Source organism: Engystomops pustulosus, chromosome 1 (genome assembly GCF_040894005.1).
Source record: "Engystomops pustulosus chromosome 1, aEngPut4.maternal, whole genome shotgun sequence".
Taxonomy (NCBI): domain Eukaryota; kingdom Metazoa; phylum Chordata; class Amphibia; order Anura; family Leptodactylidae; genus Engystomops; species Engystomops pustulosus.
In genome coordinates, this window is record NC_092411.1 from 14,501,640 (window position 1) to 14,525,204 (window position 23,565).

At 44.6% G+C, this 23,565-nt stretch overlaps 1 protein-coding gene across 4 annotated transcripts in view; it reads left to right on the forward strand.

The window, feature by feature from the left end:
* Positions 1-20,378, forward strand: part of WDR7 (WD repeat domain 7) — a 243,334-nt gene extending 222,956 nt beyond the window's left edge. For all 4 annotated transcript variants that reach the window (XM_072133732.1, XM_072133739.1, XM_072133747.1 and 1 more), the window contains 2 exons: positions 3,404-3,508; positions 12,460-20,378. In XM_072133732.1, coding sequence (XP_071989833.1) covers positions 3,404-3,508; positions 12,460-12,663 — 309 coding nt within the window. In that variant the 3' untranslated portion in view covers positions 12,664-20,378. The remainder of the gene's footprint in view (positions 1-3,403; positions 3,509-12,459) is intronic.
* The last annotated feature ends 3,187 nt before the right edge of the window (positions 20,379-23,565 follow it).

Consider the following 23,565-nt stretch of genomic DNA (forward strand, 5'->3'; position numbering starts at 1 on the left):
TGTTTGCTATTTGCCCTGGAAGTTGGAGCTTGTAATGAGGTGATGGGGGGGGGGCTTGTAACAAATGAGAGACAGATATTGAGTGACAGGCGGTGCCCGGAGTGTCACTGGTAGATGTGCTGTAGCCCCGCGCCTCAAGGTCACTTTGAGACGTCATTGGGAGCCCAGGCTGAATAATGACATGAGCCCTGCATGGCTGGAGGGAAGCACAATCCACAGATACGGCGCAGAGATCCTCACTGATGCTCTAGGCTTACATAAGTGTTTTATTACCTTTATCTGTTTCTGGGAAAGCTGGGTCCCAGACGGTATGATCTCCACAGCGGGTCCTCATAGGGTTATCATCAAATGTTTGCAACAAGAAAATTGCAACACTGTAAAATTGTTTGATTGGCCAATTGGTCCTCAAACTGCTGTGCTCTCTTCAGCCAGTGTTTGTTATTGTCCCTGGATATCTATGTATTCATACCTGTGTGTGTGTGTTAGTAGCAGCAGGACTGTGATATATGGATTTATATTCCAGGATTGGAGTTTCTCTAAGTGCACCGGTGGCCGTGTCCTCACACTGCTGTGCTCTCTGTAGTTAGTGTCCGGTATTGTCCTCAGAGAGATGTGTAATCAGACCTATGTTTGTGTTGTTAGTAGCAGCAGGACTGTGATTTATATTCCAGGATTGTAGTTTCTCCAAGTGCTTCGGGGTGGATCCTCACACTGCTGTGCTCTCTGCAGCCAGTGTTTGGTATTGTCCCGGGATATCTGTGTATTCATTCCAACGTGTGTGTGCGAGTAGCAGCAGGACTGTGATATATGGACTCATATTCTAGGGTTGTAGTTTCTCCAAGTGCATCAGGGGTGGGTCCTCACACTGCTGTGCTCTTACCTCCCTGCAGTCGGTGTTAAGTATTGTCCCTGGAGTGATTGTCCATTGGTCAACAACAGGTTTAATAGAGTTTTCAGTCTCTTAAAGGGGATGTCTGGTCTACTAAGACCATCAATATGAGATCCAAGACAAGAACCGCACTCTGATCATCTGTTACTTGTACAGTGGTTGCATCGGGAAGCAGAGAGCGCCATCCCTGTACAGTGGTGGTGCCAGAGAAGTGCAGCTCTGCTCTAGTCACTTGATTGGAAGCTGTAATTCCCTGCTATGGCCACTATACTTCCCGTTCTGTCGCCTTTAATGTGGATCGTAAGTTCTGCTGCCGTGTAACGATAACTAAGGAACATCTTTGCATTATCATTTCCTCTGTTATAACTGTGGGGGGCGCTGTGCTGCTTTGCCTTTAACCACATTCATGTAACCAACTGTAGGGACAAATCTGTTTACATAGAAATCAATAGAAGCCGGCACGACTTCAAAGCAGCGCAATATGTATTAGTGGAGGGCCCCTTTAAGAGTCCCTTTCCTTGTTCTCAGTAGTTATTGCATTTTATCCATGAATCAGAAGGCTCAGGATGAGCAGTTACGCATTCTTCAACCTAGTACAATAGATCCATCCTATACTGACTGTAAAAGGTGAAGCGAAAAACTCCCCTCTGCTACACCTGCAAATGGTCCTTACGCCGCTATAAATTCTTGCTGGCTTCAGGGGGCGCTATGTAGATATAGCACCGCTGAGATTATCACTTGGAGTTTTACATAGGAATATAGGTAAAGCGAAAGAGCTAAGTGAGCATGCTACATCTGTGCGTGGCCCAAAGTGCACTGATAAGGAAGATGTAGCAGAGGGGAGTTTGTCATCTAGCTTAACAATTGTGATATACTGCTCATACACACGGATCTCTGCTACATCTAAGTGCTCTGTTATGCAGGATGTAGCAGGGTGGAGTGTGTCATCTAGCTTAGTAATTGTGATATACCACTTGTACACACTTAGCTCTGCTACATCTATGCATGACCAAAAATACAGTGATATGGAAGATGTAGCAGTGGGGGAGTTTGTCATCTAGCACAGTAATTGTGATAAACTGCATACACACTTAGCTCTGCTACATGTGACTGCTCTAATATGAAAGATGTAGTAGAGGGGAGTGTGTCATCTAGCTTAGCAATTGTGATATACAGGCGGTCCCCTACTTAAGAACACTCGACTTACATACGACCCCTAGTTACAAACGGACCTCTGGATGTTGGTAACTTACTGTACTTTAGTCCTAGACTATAATAATCATCTATAACAGATATCACAGGCGTCTGTAATGAAGATTTATTGTTAATCCTGGTTCTTGTGACAACCCAACATTTTTAAAATCCAATTGTCACAGAGACCAAAAAAGTTCTGTCTGGGGTTACAATGATAAAGTATACGGTTCCGACTTGCATACAAATTCAACTTAAGAACAAACCTACAGACCCTATCTTGTTTGTAACCCGGGGACTGCCTGTACTGCTTGTACACACTGAGCACTGCTACGTCTATGCATGACCGAAAGTTCACTGATATGGAAGATGTAGCAGAGGGGAGTTTGTCATCTAGCACAGTAATTTTGATATACTACTCAAGCATACTGAGCTCTGCTACATCTTGATGCTCTGGTGTGAACGATGTAGTAGAGGGGAATTTGTCATTTAACACAGTAATTGTGATATACCACTCATACACAGTCAGCCCTGCTACATCTAAGTGCTCTGAGCTCTGCTACATCTAAGTGCTCTGAGCTCTGCTACATCTAAGTGCTCTGATATGAAAGATGTAGCAGAGGGGAATGTGTCATCTAACTTAGTAATTGTGATATACTGCTCATACACACTGAGCTCTGCTACATCTAAGTGCACTGATATGGAAGATGTAGTAGAGGGGAGTGTGTCATCTAGCACAGTCATTGTGATATAATGTAGCTAGCAACACGCTGAGCTCTGCTACATCTCCCGGCACACTGATATGAAAGCTTCGTGGTAGCGGGAGGTCTTTGTTCGCACAGTCGAGGATTTGATGAGACGATTATCCAGTGGAACCGCTTCTTCCCCTTCAAACAGATGGAATGTCGTGTCGCAAAGTTGTATCAAAGCGGCGGCCATAAGTTATGCCGTTTGGTGTAGCAGAGCGGCTCAGGAAGCCGTGTAAGACGCCGGGCGCCGAGGCCGCGCTCCTCATCACACATCAAGAGCCTCTCGGATTAAGAAACCTTTGGACAATGGTGGGATCGGAGGGGGGGTGCAGCTGGACTTGTTTACACTCCAAATCAAAGCCGTAAACTTGTGGAGCGTTCACACCGCAGAACCCGCGCCCCGACAGCCCGTGCCGCAAACCGCCAACGCCTCCGTTATTTCATATGTCGTGCAGTAGCGAGAGTCACGAGAAGCCGCGGGCAGGGAAATTCTATCACTTTACGGTTTTTTATTTGTCTTTGTAACTTTTCTTCATTGTTTCATGTATTTGTATCTCTGTTATTTGTTTTGCAGAATATTCACGGCCACAAAGGACCAATCACAGCCGTCTCCTTCGCCCCCGATGGACGATATCTCGCTACTTACTCCAACAAAGACAGCCACATCTCCTTTTGGCAGGTAATGCTGGGGTCCTTGGGGTTGGTAGGTAGCCGTCACCTCCAACAGGTGGCTTTCCGGGTTGCTGTCACACATTGTCCGGGCATGCTGGGAGTTGTAGTCGTGCATTATATGTAGAACCACAGGTTGTAAACCCGCTGCTGTATAGTGTCTATGGGGGAGAGTTATACAAAGTGTCCTAGCTGCTCCTGGCAACCAATCAGAGCTCAGCTTTCATTTTATTAAAATGAAGCTCTGATTGGTTGACATTGGGCAACTAGAACAGCTCTGCTCTCAGACATTGCTGATGAATCTCCCCCTGTGTGTATGTTCGTGCAAGATTATTTATAGGAAATCTACCATGTGATTTGATGCATTATGAACCACACATACCTTGAGAATGCTGAAGCTACAATGATGCAGAAACATATCTTGTTTAATCCCTGAGCTGAGTGATTTTGCTGGAAAAACAATTATAAAATTATGATAATGAGGCTCTGTCGCTCCTGTGGCTGCCCCAGCGCTTCTCCTCTTACCCTAATTATGCACTGCTCCAGAGAATGCTGTAATCACTCTGTTGTCTCTGAAAGGCAGAAGTAATCAATCGTTGCACCATCCCCCTGCTGCTGTGTATGAGTCATCCAGCTCAGGTTGATTAGTAATGCCTGGACAGTTCAGGCAGCTTCATGTATCTGGAAGTAATGTGTTTATGCACGGAAGACAGTCTGCACCCAGCTTTCCCAAGGTCCTAAATTTTATAATTTATTTTTTGAGCAAACCCACTCAGCTCAGGGATTAAGCAAGATATGTATCTGCATCCGTGTCGCTACAGCATTCTCATGTTATGTTTAGTTTATAATGCATAAAAACAATTAGTATATTTCCTTTAAAGGGCTTGTCCTCTTTCAGCAAGTAATTACTAATGTCTTTATTATGAAAAGTTATACAATTTCCCAATACACTTTCCTTCCTGCAGATAAAAAAAAAGATCCCTGGTCACACAAGAATATAATGAGCTGTGCACTTGTGTGACATTACATGATAAGGGATATAATGAGCCGTGCACCTGTGTGACATTACATGACCATTAATAAAGCGATCGGTGCACCTGTGTGACATCACATAACCAGGGATACAACGAGCCGTGCACCTGTGTGACATCACATGACCAGGGATATAACGAGCCGTGCACCTGTGTGACATCACACGACCAGGGATATAACGAGCCGTGCACCTGTGTGACATCACACGACCAGGGATACAACGAGCAGCGCACCTGTGTGACATCACATGACCAGGGATGTAACAAGCCGTGCACCTGTGTGACATCACATAACCAGGGATACAACGAGCCGTGCACCTGTATGACATCACATGACCAGGGATATAACGAGCCGTGCACCTGTGTGACATCACATGACCAGGGATATAATGAGCCATGCACCTGTGTGACATCACATGACCAGGGATGTAACAAGCCGTGCACCTGTGTGACATCACATAACCAGGGATACAACGAGCCGTGCACCTGTATGACATCACATGACCAGGGATATAACGAGCCGTGCACCTGTGTGACATCACATGACCAGGGATATAATGAGCCATGCACCTGTGTGACATCACATGACCAGGGATGTAACAAGCCGTGCACCTGTGTGACATCACATAACCAGGGATACAACGAGCCGTGCACCTGTATGACATCACATGACCAGGGATATATAACGAGCCGTGCACCTGTATGACATCACATGACCAGGGATATAACGAGCCGTGCACCTGTGTGACATCACATGACCAGGGATACAACGAGCCGTGCACCTGTATGACATCACATGACCAGGGATATAACGAGCAGCGCACCTGTGTGACATCACATGACCAGGGATATAATGAGCCATGCACCTGTGTGACATCACATGACCAGGGATGTAACAAGCCTGCACCTGTGTGACATCACATAACCAGGGATACAACGAGCCGTGCACCTGTGTGACATCACATGTACAGGGATATAACGAGCCGTGCACCTGTATGACATCACATGACCAGGGATATAACGAGCCGTGCACCTGTATGACATCACATGACCAGGGATATAACAAGCCGTGCACCTGTGTGACATCACATGACCAAAAACTGATTCCTGTCCACAGGAATTAAACACTGAAATTTCCTTGAGAACTATGTGCAGGGACCCTTATGGGATTTACTTTAGTGACTTTTGACTTTAGGTATAAGCAAAAATACATCTGTACATGTAGCAAATAGTCTTGATAATAACTGTCCACTATCATTGTGTTAATACAGCTCCTCTGCAGACCATATGTGTCTCCAAGGTTACAGACTACAAACAAACCCTGTGTAGTCTGATCCTCCCCTTGTATTCCCCATTGTATCTTCCGGATTTTACTGTTGTCATTATTTCATGGAAAGAGGCGGCTAAGGGAAATATAGGGAATACGTGACTGTAGGGTCAGACTACAGCAGGTTCTAGGTAGGGGCTGTGAACACAAAACGGTAGGAATTTTTGCCTTTTAGTTAGAGGAGTTTTCAAGAAGTCCAGAAAACCCCTATACAGTGATTAGGGGAAACCTAAAAACTTGGGCCATTTTTCTCTGCTCTGACCTATGATTGTCAGGACCCAATAGAGTCTGCACAGACGGGTCCGGTGTACACAGCTCCAGTGCTGAGCTATGAGCTAGAATATGGTTATAGCCTCCCCCCTGATCTCAGCGCTGCGGTTACCTGCGCCCCTTACACCAATGATAAACATATGAAGCTAATTAATATGAGCAGGGATTGTATGGTGATCGATCCCAGGGCTCCCGCTCATCTCCGGTTTCCTCAGAGCAGCGCTCCGTGTAGTGTAATGATTTAATACGCTCCTATTTTACAGCCGAGTAATTAAGGATTAGTGCAGTGTTTACCTCCTACACCTCATACACAGGATGATCAGCCCCGTATCTGATTGATCGTAATCACCGTCACCACAAGAGACCACAGAGGGACTGACTGCTCTAGGCTCACATAGAGGTTTCCAGAAATTTGTAAAAGAATGAAGTGAAGAATGAATTATATATAATACTCCAGAGCTGCACTCACTATTCTGCTGCTGGTGCAGTCACTGTGTATATACATGACATTACTTATCCTGTACTGATCCTGAGTTATATCCTGTATTATACCCCAGAGCTGCACTCACTATTCTGCTGCTGGTGCAGTCACTGTGTACATACATGACATTACTTATCCTGTACTGATCCTGAGTTACATCCTGTATTATACTCCAGAGCTGCACTCACTATTCTGCTGCTGGTGCAGTCACTGTGTACATACATGACATTACTTATCCTGTACTGATCCTGAGTTATATCCTGTATTATACCCCAGAGCTGCACTCACTATTCTGCTGCTGGTGCAGTCACTGTGTACATACATGACATTACTTATCCTGTACTGACCCTGAGTTACATCCTGTATTATACTCCAGAGCTGCACTCACTATTCTGCTGCTGGTGCAGTCACTGTACATACATGACATTACTTATCCTGTACTGATCCTGAGTTACATCCTGTATTATACTTCAGAGCTGCACTCACTATTCTGCTACTGGTGCAGTCACTGTGTACATACATGACATTACTTATCCTGTACTGATCCTGAGTTACATCCTGTATTATACTCCCAGAGCTGCACTCACTATTCTGCTGCTGGTGCAGTCACTGTACATACATGACATTACTTATCCTGTACTGATCCTGAGTTACATCCTGTATTATACTTCAGAGCTGCACTCACTATTCTGCTACTGGTGCAGTCACTGTGTACATACATGACATTACTTATCCTGTACTGATCCTGAGTTACATCCTGTATTATACTCCAGAGCTGCACTCACTATTCTGCTGCTGGTGCAGTCACTGTACATACATGACATTACTTATCCTGTACTGATCCTGAGTTACATCCTGTATTATACTCCAGAGCTGCACTCACTATTCTGCTGCTGGTGCAGTCACTGTACATACATGACATTACTTATCCTGTACTGATCCTGAGTTACATCCTGTATTATACTTCAGAGCTGCACTCACTATTCTGCTACTGGTGCAGTCACTGTGTACATACATGACATTACTTATCCTGTACTGATCCTGAGTTACATCCTGTATTATACTCCAGAGCTGCACTCACTATTCTGCTGCTGGTGCAGTCACTGTACATACATGACATTACTTATCCTGTACTGATCCTGAGTTACATCCTGTATTATACTCCAGAGCTGCACTCACTATTCTGCTGCTGGTGCAGTCACTGTACATACATGACATTACTTATCCTGTACTGATCCTGAGTTACATCCTGTATTATACTTCAGAGCTGCACTCACTATTCTGCTACTGGTGCAGTCACTGTGTACATACATGACATTACTTATCCTGTACTGATCCGGAGTTACATCCTGTATTATATTCCAGAGCTGCACTCACTATTCTGCTGCTTGTGCAGTCACTGTGTACATACATGACATTACTTATCCTGTACTGATTCTGAGTTACATCCTGTATTATACTCCAGAGCTGCACTCACTATTCTGCTGCTGGTTCAGTCACTGTGTACATATATGACATTACTTATCCTGTACTGATCCTGAGTTACATCCTGTATTATACCCCAGAGCTGCACTCACTATTCTGCTGCTGGTGCAGTCACTGTGTACATACATGACATTACTCATCCTGTACTGATCCTGAGTTACATCCTGTATTATACCCCAGAGCTGCACTCACTATTCTGCTGCTGGTGCAGTCACTGTGTACATACATGACATTACTTATCCTGTACTGATCCTGAGTTACATCCTGTATTATACTCCAGAGCTGCACTCACTATTCTGCTGCTGGTGCAGTCACTGTGTACATACATGACATTACTTATCCTGTACTGATCCTGAGTTACATCCTGTATTATACCCCAGAGCTGCACTCACTATTCTGCTGCTGGTGCAGTCACAGTGCACATACATGACATTACTTATCCTGTACTGATCCTGAGTTACATCCTGTATTATACTCCAGAGCTGCACTCACTATTCTGCTGCTGGTGCAGTCACTGTACATACATGACATTACTTATCCTGTACTGATCCTGAGTTATATCCTGTATTATACCCCAGAGCTGCACTCACTATTCTGCTGGTGCAGTCACTGTGTACATACATGACATTACTCATCCTGTACTGATCCTGAGTTACATCCTGTATTATACCCCAGAGCTGCACTCACTATTCTGCTGCTGGTGCAGTCACTGTGTACATACATGACATTACTTATCCTGTACTGATCCTGAGTTACATCCTGTATTATACTCCAGAGCTGCACTCACTATTCTGCTGCTGGTGCAGTCACTGTGTACATACATGACATTACTTATCCTGTACTGATCCTGAGTTACATCCTGTATTATACCCCAGAGCTGCACTCACTATTCTGCTGCTGGTGCAGTCACTGTGCACATACATGACATTACTTATCCTGTACTGATCCTGAGTTACATCCTGTATTATACTCCAGAGCTGCACTCACTATTCTGCTGCTGGTGCAGTCACAGTGCACATACATGACATTACTTATCCTGTACTGATCCTGAGTTACATCCTGTATTATACTCCAGAGCTGCACTCACTATTCTGCTGCTGGTGCAGTCACTGTACATACATGACATTACTTATCCTGTACTGATCCTGAGTTATATCCTGTATTATACCCCAGAGCTGCACTCACTATTCTGCTGGTGCAGTCACTGTGTACATACATGGCAGCTAGAGACAACCCTCATAGTGACAGTAGAAGGTGCTGTATATTGTGCCCCCCTGGTGCTCACTGAGGTGATCAGGTAATGCTCTCAGCCTGTGATGGATATAGGATTATCACGGAGGAGATCACCAGCTGAGCCCAGATTTCTAACAGGTTTGACTGGGATTAAAGTGTAACGCCGTATACTACAGCTGTGACCGAGATAAAAAGACAGAGCACAGACTTATGGGACAGAGACCCCCAACCTCCTCCCCCCCAACCGCCGCTACCATTGTTTAGGACCATCTAGATTACCCATAGAGACAAAGGTAACATGCCTGATCAGACATGGAAGATGCAGAAGAGAAAACACCGTCATTACCAGCACAGGGACAAGAAAGGCTTTTTTCTGACCTTATATTCTGGATTGTATGTACACAGTGACTGCACTAGCAGCAGAATAGTGAGTGCAGCTCTGGAGTATAATACAGGATGTAACTCAGGATCAGTACAGGATAAGTAATGTCATGTATGTACACAGTGACTGCCCCAGCAGCAGAATAGTGAGTGCAGCTCTGGAGTATAATACAGGATGTAACTCAGGATCAGTACAGGATAAGTAATGTCATGTATGTACACAGTGACTGCACTAGCAGCAGAATAGTGAGTGCAGCTCTGGAGTATAATACAGGATGTAACTCAGGATCAGTACAGGATAAGTAATGTCATGTATGTACACAGTGACTGCACCAGCAGCAGAATAGTGAGTGCAGCTCTGGAGTATAATACAAGATGTAACTCAGGATCAGTACAGGATAAGTAATGTCATGTGTGTACACAGTGACTGCTCCAGCAGCAGAATAGTGAGTGCAGCTCTGGAGTATAATACAGGATGTAACTCAGGATCAGTACAGGATAAGTAATGTCATGTATGTACACAGTGACTGCACCAGCAGTAGAATAGTGAGTGCAGCTCTGGGGTATAATACAGGATGTAACTCAGGATCAGTACAGGATAAGTAATGTCATGTGTGTACACAGTGACTGCACCAGCAGCAGAATAGTGAGTGCAGCTCTGGAGTATAATACAGGATGTAACTCAGGATCAGTACAGGATAAGTAATGTCATGTATGTACATAGTGACTGCACCAGCAGCAGAATAGTGAGTGCAGCTCTGGGGTATAATACAGGATGTAACTCAGGATCAGTACAGGATAAGTAATGTCATGTATGTACAGTGAGTGCAGCTCTGGAGTATAATACAAGATGTAGCACTGTGTATGTAGGAGGGTTTATACTCTTTGTGGTGACTATGACCTCACTGATGTGAATGGACACTGTGTAATACACAATTTCCCCTGTAGAGGCGCTGCAGGACATCAAGCACCTACAGCCAAAATGTTCTCATCAGTGATAGAGACTGAGGATCCCTTTAATGTTGCTGCAGTTGCTTTGTGTTATGTAACCATATAGTAACGACAGAGGCCACAGACCCCTCGGACCCTTGTGGCGCGGGACTTGTTAATGACTAATGTAGGAAAATCAGGAACATTTGTCATCTTAAAAGGTCTATTACTCAACATGATTTACATTGTGAAAATGTCAGTGGTGCCCGAAACGCCTGGATCTACACCCCCTGACACCAACGCGCTGCGCAGAACGAACAACCCGAAGTGTCTTGTGCTCCTCCACTGCCCAATCAGGATCCAATCCATCTCTGCGGCATCTACACACATCCATCACATGTGCTACATGTAATACACAGAGGTCACCCTATAATCTCACCTTCTGCATTGTCTTAAAGGGGGTGGCCCAAGTCCACAAGCGGTCGGTGATCCTAGCGGTCAGACTTGTTACCCCCGATATTGTAGATAGAGGATAACTATGAAACTTGGGACATTCCCTTTAAAGAAGTTGGGTCAAGGTGTGTAGTTTCCTCTATCCACAGGCTAAGAGGGTAGCTCACTGATTGGTGGATGTCCAATGATTACAACATCACATTCTTGCTGACTGCTCTGTTCTTGGTTTATGTGACTGCTCAGCAGTGCTCTATGTTGTACTCCACTCTGTGAGATGGAGCCCCCGTGCACATGATGAGATTGCCTTTTCCTCACCCGGTGTAACAGGTTCCCCGATCTCACTGGGGCCCAACACCGATTAGTGGGTAAAGAACAACTTTACTACACCGGCCAACCCCTTTAAGTGTATACTGCACAGAAACACTGTATCAATGTTTTCCTAAAGTATGACATATGCAGCTCTGCTACATCCCTGTATCAGCGCCTCTCCCATCTCCTGACATCCCTGAAATTTAATACATTTTCATTTGTGCCATTACTCCTTTAAATAAATGAATAAATTACCAAGTGGGTGTGGCCCTGTACAGTCACTACTGATTGTTATCCAGGATTTTTAAGTTTAGTTTTAGAAATATGTCATTAAGTTTGTTAGATTGATCAGATTTAAAGGAAATCTACCACCAGGATGAAGGATTGTAAACCAAGCACACTGACATACTGGTGGGCACCCCCTCTGGCAGAATCTGCTCTTTTTACAGCTCCTTATGTCCTCCATTTTTACAAAAATAGGCTGTAAATATTATGTAAGGCAGGCTCCGTTAACAGCTATGGGGCCCGGAGCCACTCAGGCATAAAAAGCTAAATGAAGAGCGGATCCAGCCAGAGGGGGCGCCCACCAGCATGTAAGTGTACTTGGTTTACAATCCTCCACCCTGGTGGTAGATTTCCTTTAAGGGTGTCTTACTTCATGAATTAAAGGGGTTTCGGTGAACGTCTCGTTTCTTCTGCGCTGCACTTCCTAGGAGGCTGGTGAGCCAATGAGTGACCGGTGCATTGACCCACCTCAGCCTGTGATTGGCTCAGCACCCTCCCGGGAAGTGCAGTGCCGCAGGAACCAGAAACAGGAGCAATCATTTTGTTACCTGCCCCCTAAACTATCATTTCCTGCACTTGGAGCCCCCGTGTCTGGGTGTGGGGGGCAGTATGATACGTCCTGGAGTGTTAATTCTGGGACTTACACCCTTCTCCCCATTCAGAACACATGCACGCTCTGCCTAATACACGGTGTTGGGTATATATGAGTAATGCTCTTATACTCTGTTCTGTGCTGTTATTTTTATAATGTTTTTTTTGTGATTTTTGTCTCGTAGATGAACACGTCATTGCTGGGAAGTATCGGGATGCTAAACTCCGCCCCTCAGCTGCGTTGTATTAAAACCTACCAGGTGCCCCCCGTCCAACCAGCCTCCCCCGGCTCACTCAACGCCCTGAGACTGGCCAGACTCATCTGGACCTCCAACCGCAACGTCATCCTCATGGCCCACGACGGCAAAGAGCATCGGTTCATGGTCTAAGGCGCCGACCGGCTTGTGCCCACCCACTGCCCCCCACCTCCGCCTCCTCTTCTCCAAAATGTCTCTAGCATGATCACTGCAGATATCGTCGTTGTCATATCATACATGGGGTAGACTTTGCTGTGTTGGTGCTGCATGTCCCTCCCTCCCCCCTCCTTGCGGAATGGGACCATACATGTAGGTGACGTGGGCCGTGATCCGGGATGGAAGGGGCTTTCTCCCGATTCTTCTAGAAATAAGCTGGATATAGTGGGGAGGAAATGTGTAACTTTCAGTGACCCCACGTCTCCCGCTCCAGACACCTCCAGAGCTGCGCTCAGAATTCTGCCGGTAGCCAGGTGAACCGGCCGACAGCCCCGTGCTATGCTGCAATGCATTATGGGAGACATCCTTTACATCAGGTTGCATAACCCTGAACATGGTAATGGGAGACACTGAAGCAGCAGGGGCAGATGTTGTCTCAGAACTAAACATTCTCATAGGAGGAAGATCTGACAGGACCCGATGACTGAGGGCGTCCCGAGTCTCCTTAATTGGAAGAATTTGGGGGTAAGACGGATTATGGTGGAGATAAGTGATGTCTAGCAGTCACTTATTCCATCCTCCCTCATAGGAATACATGCACACTCGGCATCTTATGGAAGAGTCAGGGCAAACAACTCTTACAGCAAAGAAAGGGACCATGTAAACGGCAACCAGTGTTATGTATTGTCCCGGGAGAGATGTGTAATCAGGATTTTGTGTATGTTAGTAGCAGCAGGACTGTGAAATATGGATTTATATTCCAATAACTTCTCCGAGTGCACTGGGGGCATGTCCCCACAGCTCTGCGTAGCCTTTCTGCGCTTATCTCCTACCAGATTTTTACTTTAGATGTAATGCAAACGGGAGGAGCAACTCGAAACATAGAGGTACGAGCACAGCAGTATGATTAACGGCACTCGGAGAAGCTACAATCCTGGAATATAGATCATATTTCACAGTCCTGCTGCTACTAACAACATACATAATGGTATGATTACACAACTGTCCAGGGATAGTACCCAGCACAGTCCTGCTGCTACTAAGAAAATACATAATGGTATGATTACACAACTGTCCAAGGATAGTACCCAGCACAGTCCTGCTGCTACTAAGAAAATACACAGAGGTATATGTTCACATCTCTCTAGGGTCATTAATAACACTTGCTGCAAAGAGCACAGCAGTGTGAGAACACACCAAAGTGCTCCTGGAGAAGCTACAATCCTGGAATATAAATCCATATATCACAGTCCTGCTGCTACTTAGATAATGTTTTTGATTAGACATCTAGGGACAATACCTAATGCTGGGTGTAGAGAGCACAGAGTAGAGCAGTGAGAGGACACGTCCCCCAGTGCATCCGGAGAAGCTGCAGTCCAGGAATATAAATCAAATTTTACAGTCCTGCTGCTACTAACAACCTACACAAAGATATTATCACACATCCCTCTAGGGACCATACCTAACACTGTCTGTAGAGTACAGAGCGCAGCAGTGTGAGGACACACTCCCAAGTGCAGAAGCTGCAATCCAGGAATATAAATCCTATTTAACAGTCCTGCTGCTACTAACAGCATACACAGAGGGTATAATTACACATCTCACCAGGGACAATAACACTGACTGCAGTTTACATAGTCTCGCCTGCTGACAGGTTCCCTTTAAAGTAGCGTAGCGATGATTTTGAATGCTGCCCCGTGAGTAGCTGGAGTAGAATACCTGCACTATACGTATCTGTAAGGTCACTGGACATTATATGTAGATAATCTATGGGCTGTATACGGTAATACAGTGTCTGATGCTACACTCCGCGCCCCCCTGTTACATGTATAACCCGTGTGTCTGGCGGTCACATGACTCCGCGTGGGGTTTTGCGCGACCACATTGTTTACATTTAGCGACATTGTCTCCTTTTCTTTTCCTCGTTCTCGTGTGGTACGTCGCTCGCCTCTATCCTCTGTATGTACGTTATTTGTTGTGTGACACGTGCGCTTTGTACTTAGCGTTACCAAATAATTTAAGGGGGTGCAACCCCAAATTAAAGTCTGATTATGTCTGTACCTGCTATGTGTGTTACATCTACCCAGTATGCATTGCACATCCCAAATCTTAAAGGAGTTCTCCCACCAAACTGACCTATCCCCAATCCACTTAGTTCGATGGATGATACAATTAAAGGACATCTACCACCAGGATGAAGGATTGTAAACCAAGCACACTGACATACTGGTCTGCACCCACTATGGCAGGATCAGCTCTAATTTAAGCTTCCTACGCCCTTGTTTTTAAGAGAAAAAAAAGCTTAAAAATTATGCAAATGTGCCTTAAGGGCTCCATAAGTGTTAATGGAGCCACTCAGGCTCATTTGCATAATTTTAAAAGCCTTTAAAAAAAACAGGGCATAAGAAGCTAAAAGAAGAGCAGATCCTACCAGAGGGGGCAGACAACAGTATGTCTGTGAGCTTGGTTTACAATCCTTCATCCTGGTGGTAGATTTCCTTTAAAGTCATTGGACTTCCCATTCCTGCTGAAGTCTTTCCTCACGTAGGCGGAGCTTGAGTTAAAATGTTTTCAACCAATCAAAAGTAACTTTCCAGTAAAGGCTTCTGAGCTCATAAACTTGTACTTGATCTGTAAAAGTCAAACATATCTTTCCTCGCCCCCATCATGTAAAGACATGAACATGTACACTCTGTGCTTTCTGGGGGTGAAGGGGTGAAGTGCCGTGACCTTACGGTTGCTTTTGTAGGGTCAATGAGCTCATAGTTGTCTGACCCAAACCCTTTGTAGATGCATGAGCTGGTTCTGTTACATATATACATTGTATATACTGAACATTATACTATAAGTATCGGAGACGCCTCCATATAGAAGCTGCACGGTGCCCCCTCCCTGTCATTGTCTTTGGGCTTGACATATTAATTGGGTCCAAAGTGTTTGGCTTTGGTTCTGTTTAGTAGATGTATCATTGAAATTTATTGGAAAATCTTCATCTTTTCCATTTTATTATCTGATTGGTTGCATCGAGCGATCTCTGTCCCTTTAAGATGACCATGGCACAGGATAGGGGGCTTACATGCTGATCATTGGGGGTCTGACTACAAGAGGGGCCCCTGAACCCTAATCAATCCAGCAGAAGGTTGAGCTTGTTAGGACTCTGTTCATTCCCTATGAGAGATCTCCAGACCTCCCAACTTCTGCTCCGAGGGAACACCCGTTCTATTAGTAAGTGGGGGTCCCAGCAATCAGAATGTATATTGGTATATTATCCCCAGTCATGTAAATGGGGTTCAGGCTTTAAACTTGGGACGGCCCTTTAGAGAAACACTCATGTAAATATGGACAATGTATGTTAAGCAGAGCCCGAGGGGACAGAGAGAGACATAGGAGGCATATACAGGCGGTCCCTTACTTAAGAACACCCGACTTACAGACAAACCATAGTTACAGACGGACCCCTCTGCCCCCTGTGACCTCTGGTGACCTCTCTGGATGTTACTATAGTCCCAGGCTGCACTGATCAGCTGTAAGGTGTCTGTAATGAAGATTTATTGATAATTCTTGGTCCAATTACACCAAAAATTTTGAAACTCCAATTGTCACTGGGGTAAAAGAAAATAAATTGTCTAGAACTTCAATTATAAAATATACAGTTTCGACTTGCATACAAATTCAACTTAAGAACAAACCTCCATTCCCTATCTTGTATGTAACCAGGGGACTGCCTGTACTTGGATGTTCTTGTGTCATGCTCCACCCCTCTCCAAAGTATAACTCGCATAATTAGTTTTATCCTAAAAGTTCCTTTATGGCTTATATCTAAGCGAAACCAGGTGACCGCTCAGCGTCTAGGATCCCCCTTATCTTCCCCTCATTTGCATCCCGTGATGAGCAGCCTTTCAAGACAACATGATCTGGTGTCACACAATGATATCTTAGGAGGGTCCGTCTATGTAGGGCCAATGAGTGGTCAGCTGCAGGGGCCGATTTACCCATATGCTTGGGTACCTGGAGATCACAGGAGCCACCACATTGACCATTGGACACCAATACAATCTAAGCCATGGCTAGAGTGGTGCATTATGGGGCCTATTACTTTACTTGGGGCCACAGAAGAGCTAACCCCACCTCTGCTCCGATTTTCCATTGAGCGGTTTACTCATATTTGCTGTACCCCTTAAACTAATAATTGGACACTAATAGGGTTACTAGATTAGGATCATAGCTCAGTGTTTCGCTTGTTACAAAAATCAAATTTTATTCCGTATGTTAATTACTACCTTGGAAGGACATCTTACTCCTGGGGTATAACTATTGGTGCCCGGACCACCATCTGCAGCGTCTTATTACAGATCCATCTTCTGCTCTGCTTCATAAATCAGAGAGCCGAAAATCATGTTAATTTGTCGACACTGATGGAGGCCCAATCATGAGCAGAAGCTGCGCAGAAGCCAGAAAGTCCATTACCAAGAATTCTACACCATAATATCCTGTCCTGGGGTAACCAAAAACTCCTACAAGACGTCCTGCTGCCCATGAACTCCTACTGAGCTCCAGTAACCATGAACTCTACATAGAGCGCTGCTGCCTGGTCAAGCCATGAAGTCCATAAACTGCCTGGTGTAACCTTCAATCCTATATGTTGTCCCGGAGTAATCATGGGCAATATCTACTTAGTTCTCTTCCACCCTTTGTGATCAAAACCAACTCTACCCCTAATTCTCCTGCCACGAGTAGTCATAAACCCTATTTGATGTCCCACTGTGCAGGAGGAACCCTGTACTTATCCTCCCATCTTGCAGTAATCTGTCTGGTCTTGCGTACGTTGTGATCCTATACTACTCCATGTTCTTCTTTGAAGCAGTAAACGTATTGTATCCGAGTTGTCCAACTATCTTGGAGCCATGGTCATGTATATTTGATGTTTTCTCAGTCCACTTTCCTGGCTTGATCAACACAAAGATTTCTGCTCCATGTCTTCTTCGGGAATCACCCTGAAGTCTACTCCAAGCTTAGAGTCATCATGAACCTACTGTTCTATGTAATCATAACCAAGAACTATGACCCATGTTCTCCGGTTCAGTAGCAATGATCACTACTTGATGTCTTCCCATCACGGTCGTAATATCTATTCACTGTCCCCTTGTCTAGTAGTAATAACGGAGAATGTTTGATGTTCTCCTCCCCTGTATCGATCATGATGTGGTGTCCAAGGTTGCTCCCACCGAGGAATAATCCCCTGGAATATCTTTGAGGGACCTTTCTAAAATTAACTTTCCATTGAGGTTTCAAAACCAATATCTGCTATTGAAAAGACTGGAGGCTTAGTGGTTGATCAAGGACATGGCTGATCACCAATTAGCGGTGATGAGAAGAAGTCGTGAAACTTCCCCTTTCAGCCATGTGACATTTATAAGGATTGCTTCTGTAACCTGCTTAAGTCATATCTTCTGTCAGCTTCTTAGGCCATCCCAGAAGATAAAAGCCAATCTCTGCTTGCCGTGGGCGATATCCCCTCCGTCCTAGGCATCATTATATTTGGTTACGAGACCATCGGTCAGGCTTACTCTCTATGACGTGGCCTTTTAGAAGACAATGGGTTATTGCGTTTAATTTACTCCTATTTTTTAGAGCCGGGGACATACATGAAGGCTGCCACATGTTTACGTTAAGGTGTCAAGTGCTATAAAATCTCCGGAGAGCCGCCGTCCTACTAGTTATTAGAGGAGAGGAGCACCGGGTAGCAGATGGTCATGTCGTAACGGAGAGAGCTTACAGAATCCACTGTGTATCTCCAAAATAATTGCAACAAAATGCCTACAATCAAGACTAAAATTTATGATGAAATTTACAATACGGCCAAAACGTGGTAAAAAAATAGTCCACAGAAATGTTTGTTTTTATTGAATTGTGCCCTATCGGAACTTGATCCGAATGACTTGAATGACAAAGCTACAGATTTTTTTGTGTTGGTTAAGCTTATTGATCAGCTGTTCTACATGTCCTATTAACCCAACACCCTAGAAGTTGACGTTACGATGAAACCTTAGGCCAGCCCTACTCATGAGGTAAAGAAAGGCCAAAGCTGCCAATTTTGGTGACCCAACAACGTGTAATGATAGGTTTGTCTCAACGTTGACCCAATGGTTGATGTCAAGGGGAAGAGGAATTGTGCTGGTGGACGTTAAGATATCCAGTGCTTTTGTTCATAGAGGAAATAATCCCTTGCCTCAGGGAATTCCTCTCCCTGTCCGGAGCATACATGGGTGGTCGCGAGGAATGGTTGTTGTTTTGAGGATTGCTTGGATGACATCTATCTATAGGGCATGGCTGGATTTGTAGATTTGCAGTACATAGGCCGCGTTCACATCTCAGTGTATACATCGGGAAAGCTCCCGATGTGTATGTACCCATTGACATATACTAGCAGACAGAGGCATAGTTTTGCCTCTATTTGACCAGTCTACGACGTATACTGGGGGGAAAAAGCAAGCTACGTCTTTCCGTACTGCTCGCTCCTGCTGAGCAACGTATATGCTTAGGTGAAGCAATAGAAGCCGATAGGGAGTGGATGCAGCACATCACTTCCCTCCTCTAGGCTAGCTGAGCACATACATTGCTCAGCAGGAGGGAGGGTGCCAGTGATATCACTGGTGGAAACACCCCATACATTAGCAGCAACCAATCTCCGGTTGCTGCCATTGTCCACTCCCCCACCACCACCACATTCGGAGGGAAGGAGGAGTCACTGGACGATACATCCCACTACATAACCATAAATCTGTGCCATATGTTGTAAGGACACTTTGGGAATCTGCCCAACGTTTCCTTACAACGTATGGCAAAAATGAGGTGTGGACCCAGACTATACACTATGTAATACAATATTCTCTTACAATTGAACCAAAGATGTCCACCGCTCCTCAGCCAAACGTGCAACTTGGCTCCAAGGAGGAAAAAAACTTCCATCACCCCAAATCTTTCGAAGAAACAATTAAATGAAAAATGTAATCTTACCAAACTATTCACCCTTCAACACATAATAGATTTTGCAGTGAGGACTAAAGTATCGGTGGAGGCCACCAAGTCTATGAAGTGTTCGTGTACACACATAATTTTATCACTATTCAGAAGTATCCAGTGTATGATTCTCAAAAACACAGGTCCTTTCGTCATGATCTTCTCCATTAGGAACCTTTTTCTTTACATCTAAAACAAAAATATCAAACTATGGAATTTGAAAGCTTATTCCCAATGGTTAAATGTTGTGTGGCTCCGAAAACCTCACCATATCCATCCACATGTTTAGAGTGCAGTAATAGATCTGTCTCGTTACCCATTCCAGATACAACCCCTGTTGCTGTTTTTGGAAAAAGGGCAGCCCTGTTTTTCTAATCCAAGAAAACCTCTCTATATTTTTTATTTTTGCTCCCCCTTCTCTTTGCTGCTTTGGTTATCACGGTACAATTTTGTTGTGTAGAATTTTTTGCGTCGTGTTTGGATGTGTAAATATAGATACGTGTGTGGCTTGTCATGGAGAATTTTCTGTAATCTGCCTCATCCGGAAGTCAGACATTCTAATTTGTGTCACTGTGTATTGTAAATGATGATATTGCCGGATATGGCATATATGATAGACATCTGTAAAATGCTTGTGTACATATCTGTGTGTAATAAAACTGGATCTAGAATCGGTGGTGGACATTATCATCTTTATAGTATTTGCAAAAACTCCCATCCTTTCCTTTATGTCCTTTCCCCAATTGGAGATCTTGGCCATGGTTGACCATTAAGTGTAATATCGGTCAAAACTTCTCTTTAATAAGCTCAGCTGGTTCTCGGTGGGTTAAGCATCTTGGTTGGTCGGTGGATCTCACTTTCATTCCCAAGCCCTTAAGATAAGAAGAAGATGATGGACGTCCTATCCGACCACTTTTGGTGGGTTCCGTTGACCATCTGACGTGTTTGGATTCTATTGACTTTCTCCTGACTCTTCTTCATCACCAGATATTAGGGTAGATGTGGACTGGGTTAACTGGACTTTATGTTAGTAAGTGATAAGCCAGCAGGGTCTGTCAATGACCTCCTACTTTAAACCGAGCCATTCATGTATGTCTAGAAGATAGTTGAGTTATCCAACAGCTGGTCCCAGGTGGGTTAAGTATCTCTGTTGGTCAGTGGATCTCATGTTCATTCCCAAGCCCTTAAGATAATAAGATAATGGACGTCCTATCCGACCACTTTTGGTGGGTTCCGTTGACCATCTCATGTGTTTCGACTCTATTGACTTTCTCCTGACTCTTCTTCATCACCAGATATTAGGGTAGATGTGGACTGGGTTAACTGGAGTTTATGTTAGTAATAGATAAGCCAGCAGGGTCTGTCAATGACTTCCTACTTTCAACCGAGCCATTCATGTATGTCTAGAAGATAGTTGAGTTGGCCAACAGCTATCTTCAGTGATAGGCGGATACTAAATTTTTGACCCATGGGTCATATGGTCCCAGGTCACTTCCTCCAAAAAGATCAGCAGAATCATCACAACTCTCATGACCACCAGGTACTTCACCTGACCTATTTCAAAGGGCATCTAATGGTACAAGTTCCATGAGCTGGTTGGGTACAAGGTGAGAACTTTCCATCCAGTCCCTAACCCTGATTTCTGGCTTTTTGCAGCAGTTCTATCTTGACCTTCTTCCCTCTTTGCCTAACCACTAAACCTTTCCTAGACCTGTCCTCTTGCACTGAACCACATTGAGGCTGAGCGAAGTAATCACTTATGTGGGGCTAGTGTAGCAATATGTAGTCATGTTTTTGGAGCCTCATGGTCAAGACGACAATATTGATGACAATCATCCTGTTCCAAAATACCATCGTGATACTGTGGTTATAGGAGCGGTCGCATTGGTTGAAGCCACATTATTGGAAGACCAAAAAGTCTGAGGTTGTGGAGATGTTGTCCTATTTCACTCTTCTGGATGTGGAAGTTGGACTCTTGATGATATACACTCACCGGCCACTTTATTAGGTCCACCATGCTAGTAACGGGTTGGACCCCCTTTTGCCTTCAGAACTGCCTCAATTCTTCGTGGCATAGATACAACAAGGTGCTGGAAGCTCCTCAGAGAATTTGGTCCATATTGACATGATGGCATCACACAGTTGCCGCAGATTTGTCGGCTGCACATCCATGATGCGAATCTCCCGTTCCACCACATCCCAAAGATGCTCTATTGGATTGAGATTTGGTGACTGTGGAGGCCATTTGAGTCCAGTGACCTCATTGTCATGTTCAAGAAACCAGTCTGAGATGATTCCAGCTTTATGACATGGCGCATTATCCTGCTGAAAGTAGCCATCAGATGTTACAGGGTACATTGTGCTCATAAAGGGATGGACATGGGCAGCAACAATACTCAGGTAGGCTGTGGCATTGCAACGATGCTCAATTGGTACCAAGGGGCCCAAAGAGTGCCAAGAAAATATTCCCCACACCATGACACCACCACCACCTGCCTGAACCGTTGATACAAGGCAGGATGGATCCATGCTTTCATGTTGTTGACGCCAAATTCTGACCCTACCATCCGAATGTCGCAGCAGAAATCGAGACTAATCAGACCAGGCAACGTTTTTCCAATCTTCTACTGTCCAATTTCGATGAGCTTGTGCAAATTGTAGCCTCAGTTTCCTGTTCTTAGCTGAAAGGAGTGGCACCCGGTGTGGTCTTCTGCTGCTGTAGCCCATCTGCCTCAAAGTTGGACGTACTGTGCGTTCAGAGATGCTCTTCTGCCTACCTTGGTTGTAACGGGTGGCGATTTGAGTCACTGTTGCCTTTCTATCAGCTCGAACCAGTCTGCCCATTCTCCTCTGACCTCTGGACATCAACAAGGCATTTCCGCCCACAGAACTGCCGCTCACTGGATGTTTTTTCTTTTTCGGACCATTCTCTGTAAACCCTAGAGATGGTTGTGCGTGAAAATCCCAGTAGATCAGCAGTTTCTGAAATACTCAGACCAGCCCTTCTGGCACCAACAACCATGCCACGTTCAAAGGCCTCAAATCACCTTTCTTCCCCATACTGATGCTCGGGAGAACTGCAGGAGATTGTCTTGACCATGTCTACATGCCTAAATGCACTGAGTTGCCGCCATGTGATTGGCTGATTAGAAATTAAGTGTTAACGAGCAGTTGGACAGGTGTACCTAATAAAGTGGCCGGTGAGTGTAGATGAAAGAGGAGCGTTGTGTAAGAAGGATAAAAGCTCCACTGAAAAATGTAATATTCTGTTTTAGCTCATCTTCCCCCAGGCTGTTCCTCGATGGGTCTTAGAAGATAAGATCTGGTCGGTCGTATGCAGAATTCTTCCCAAGTAGACCTCTATTCTTCATCCAATGTGCAGGGAGGTAATTAGCAGTTAGTTTCTTTTTATTACCCACCTATAAGCTGCTCCGCCAAGCTACGAGATGAGATGAGAAGTTTAATTTTTTTGGTTTTTAATCTATGACCATCCTTCAGGCACTGAACACTATCAAAGTTCTCTGGTGCGGAGACTGAGCGATTTAAGTCCTCAGGGGGCACAGATAAGAAATTTAGGCTAAATGCAGTCAAATGTGGATTTTAAGATTTCAGTAGAGAGATGACTGCAGGGGGATTTTAAGTACAAATTATTTTTTTAATATAAATTTGATCATGAATGATCCTGGTCTGTCCATGTATCTTACATCTGGAGTGACTGATGGGTTCCTCATGCAGGATAGATGTCATTCAACTTATTTTTGTACGCATTATTACTAATTATTCCACTAAAAATCAAAAAAAATTTACAAATTCAAAATTAAATTTTAGGGTCAACCAAACTCCTAATAAATCAAAGAA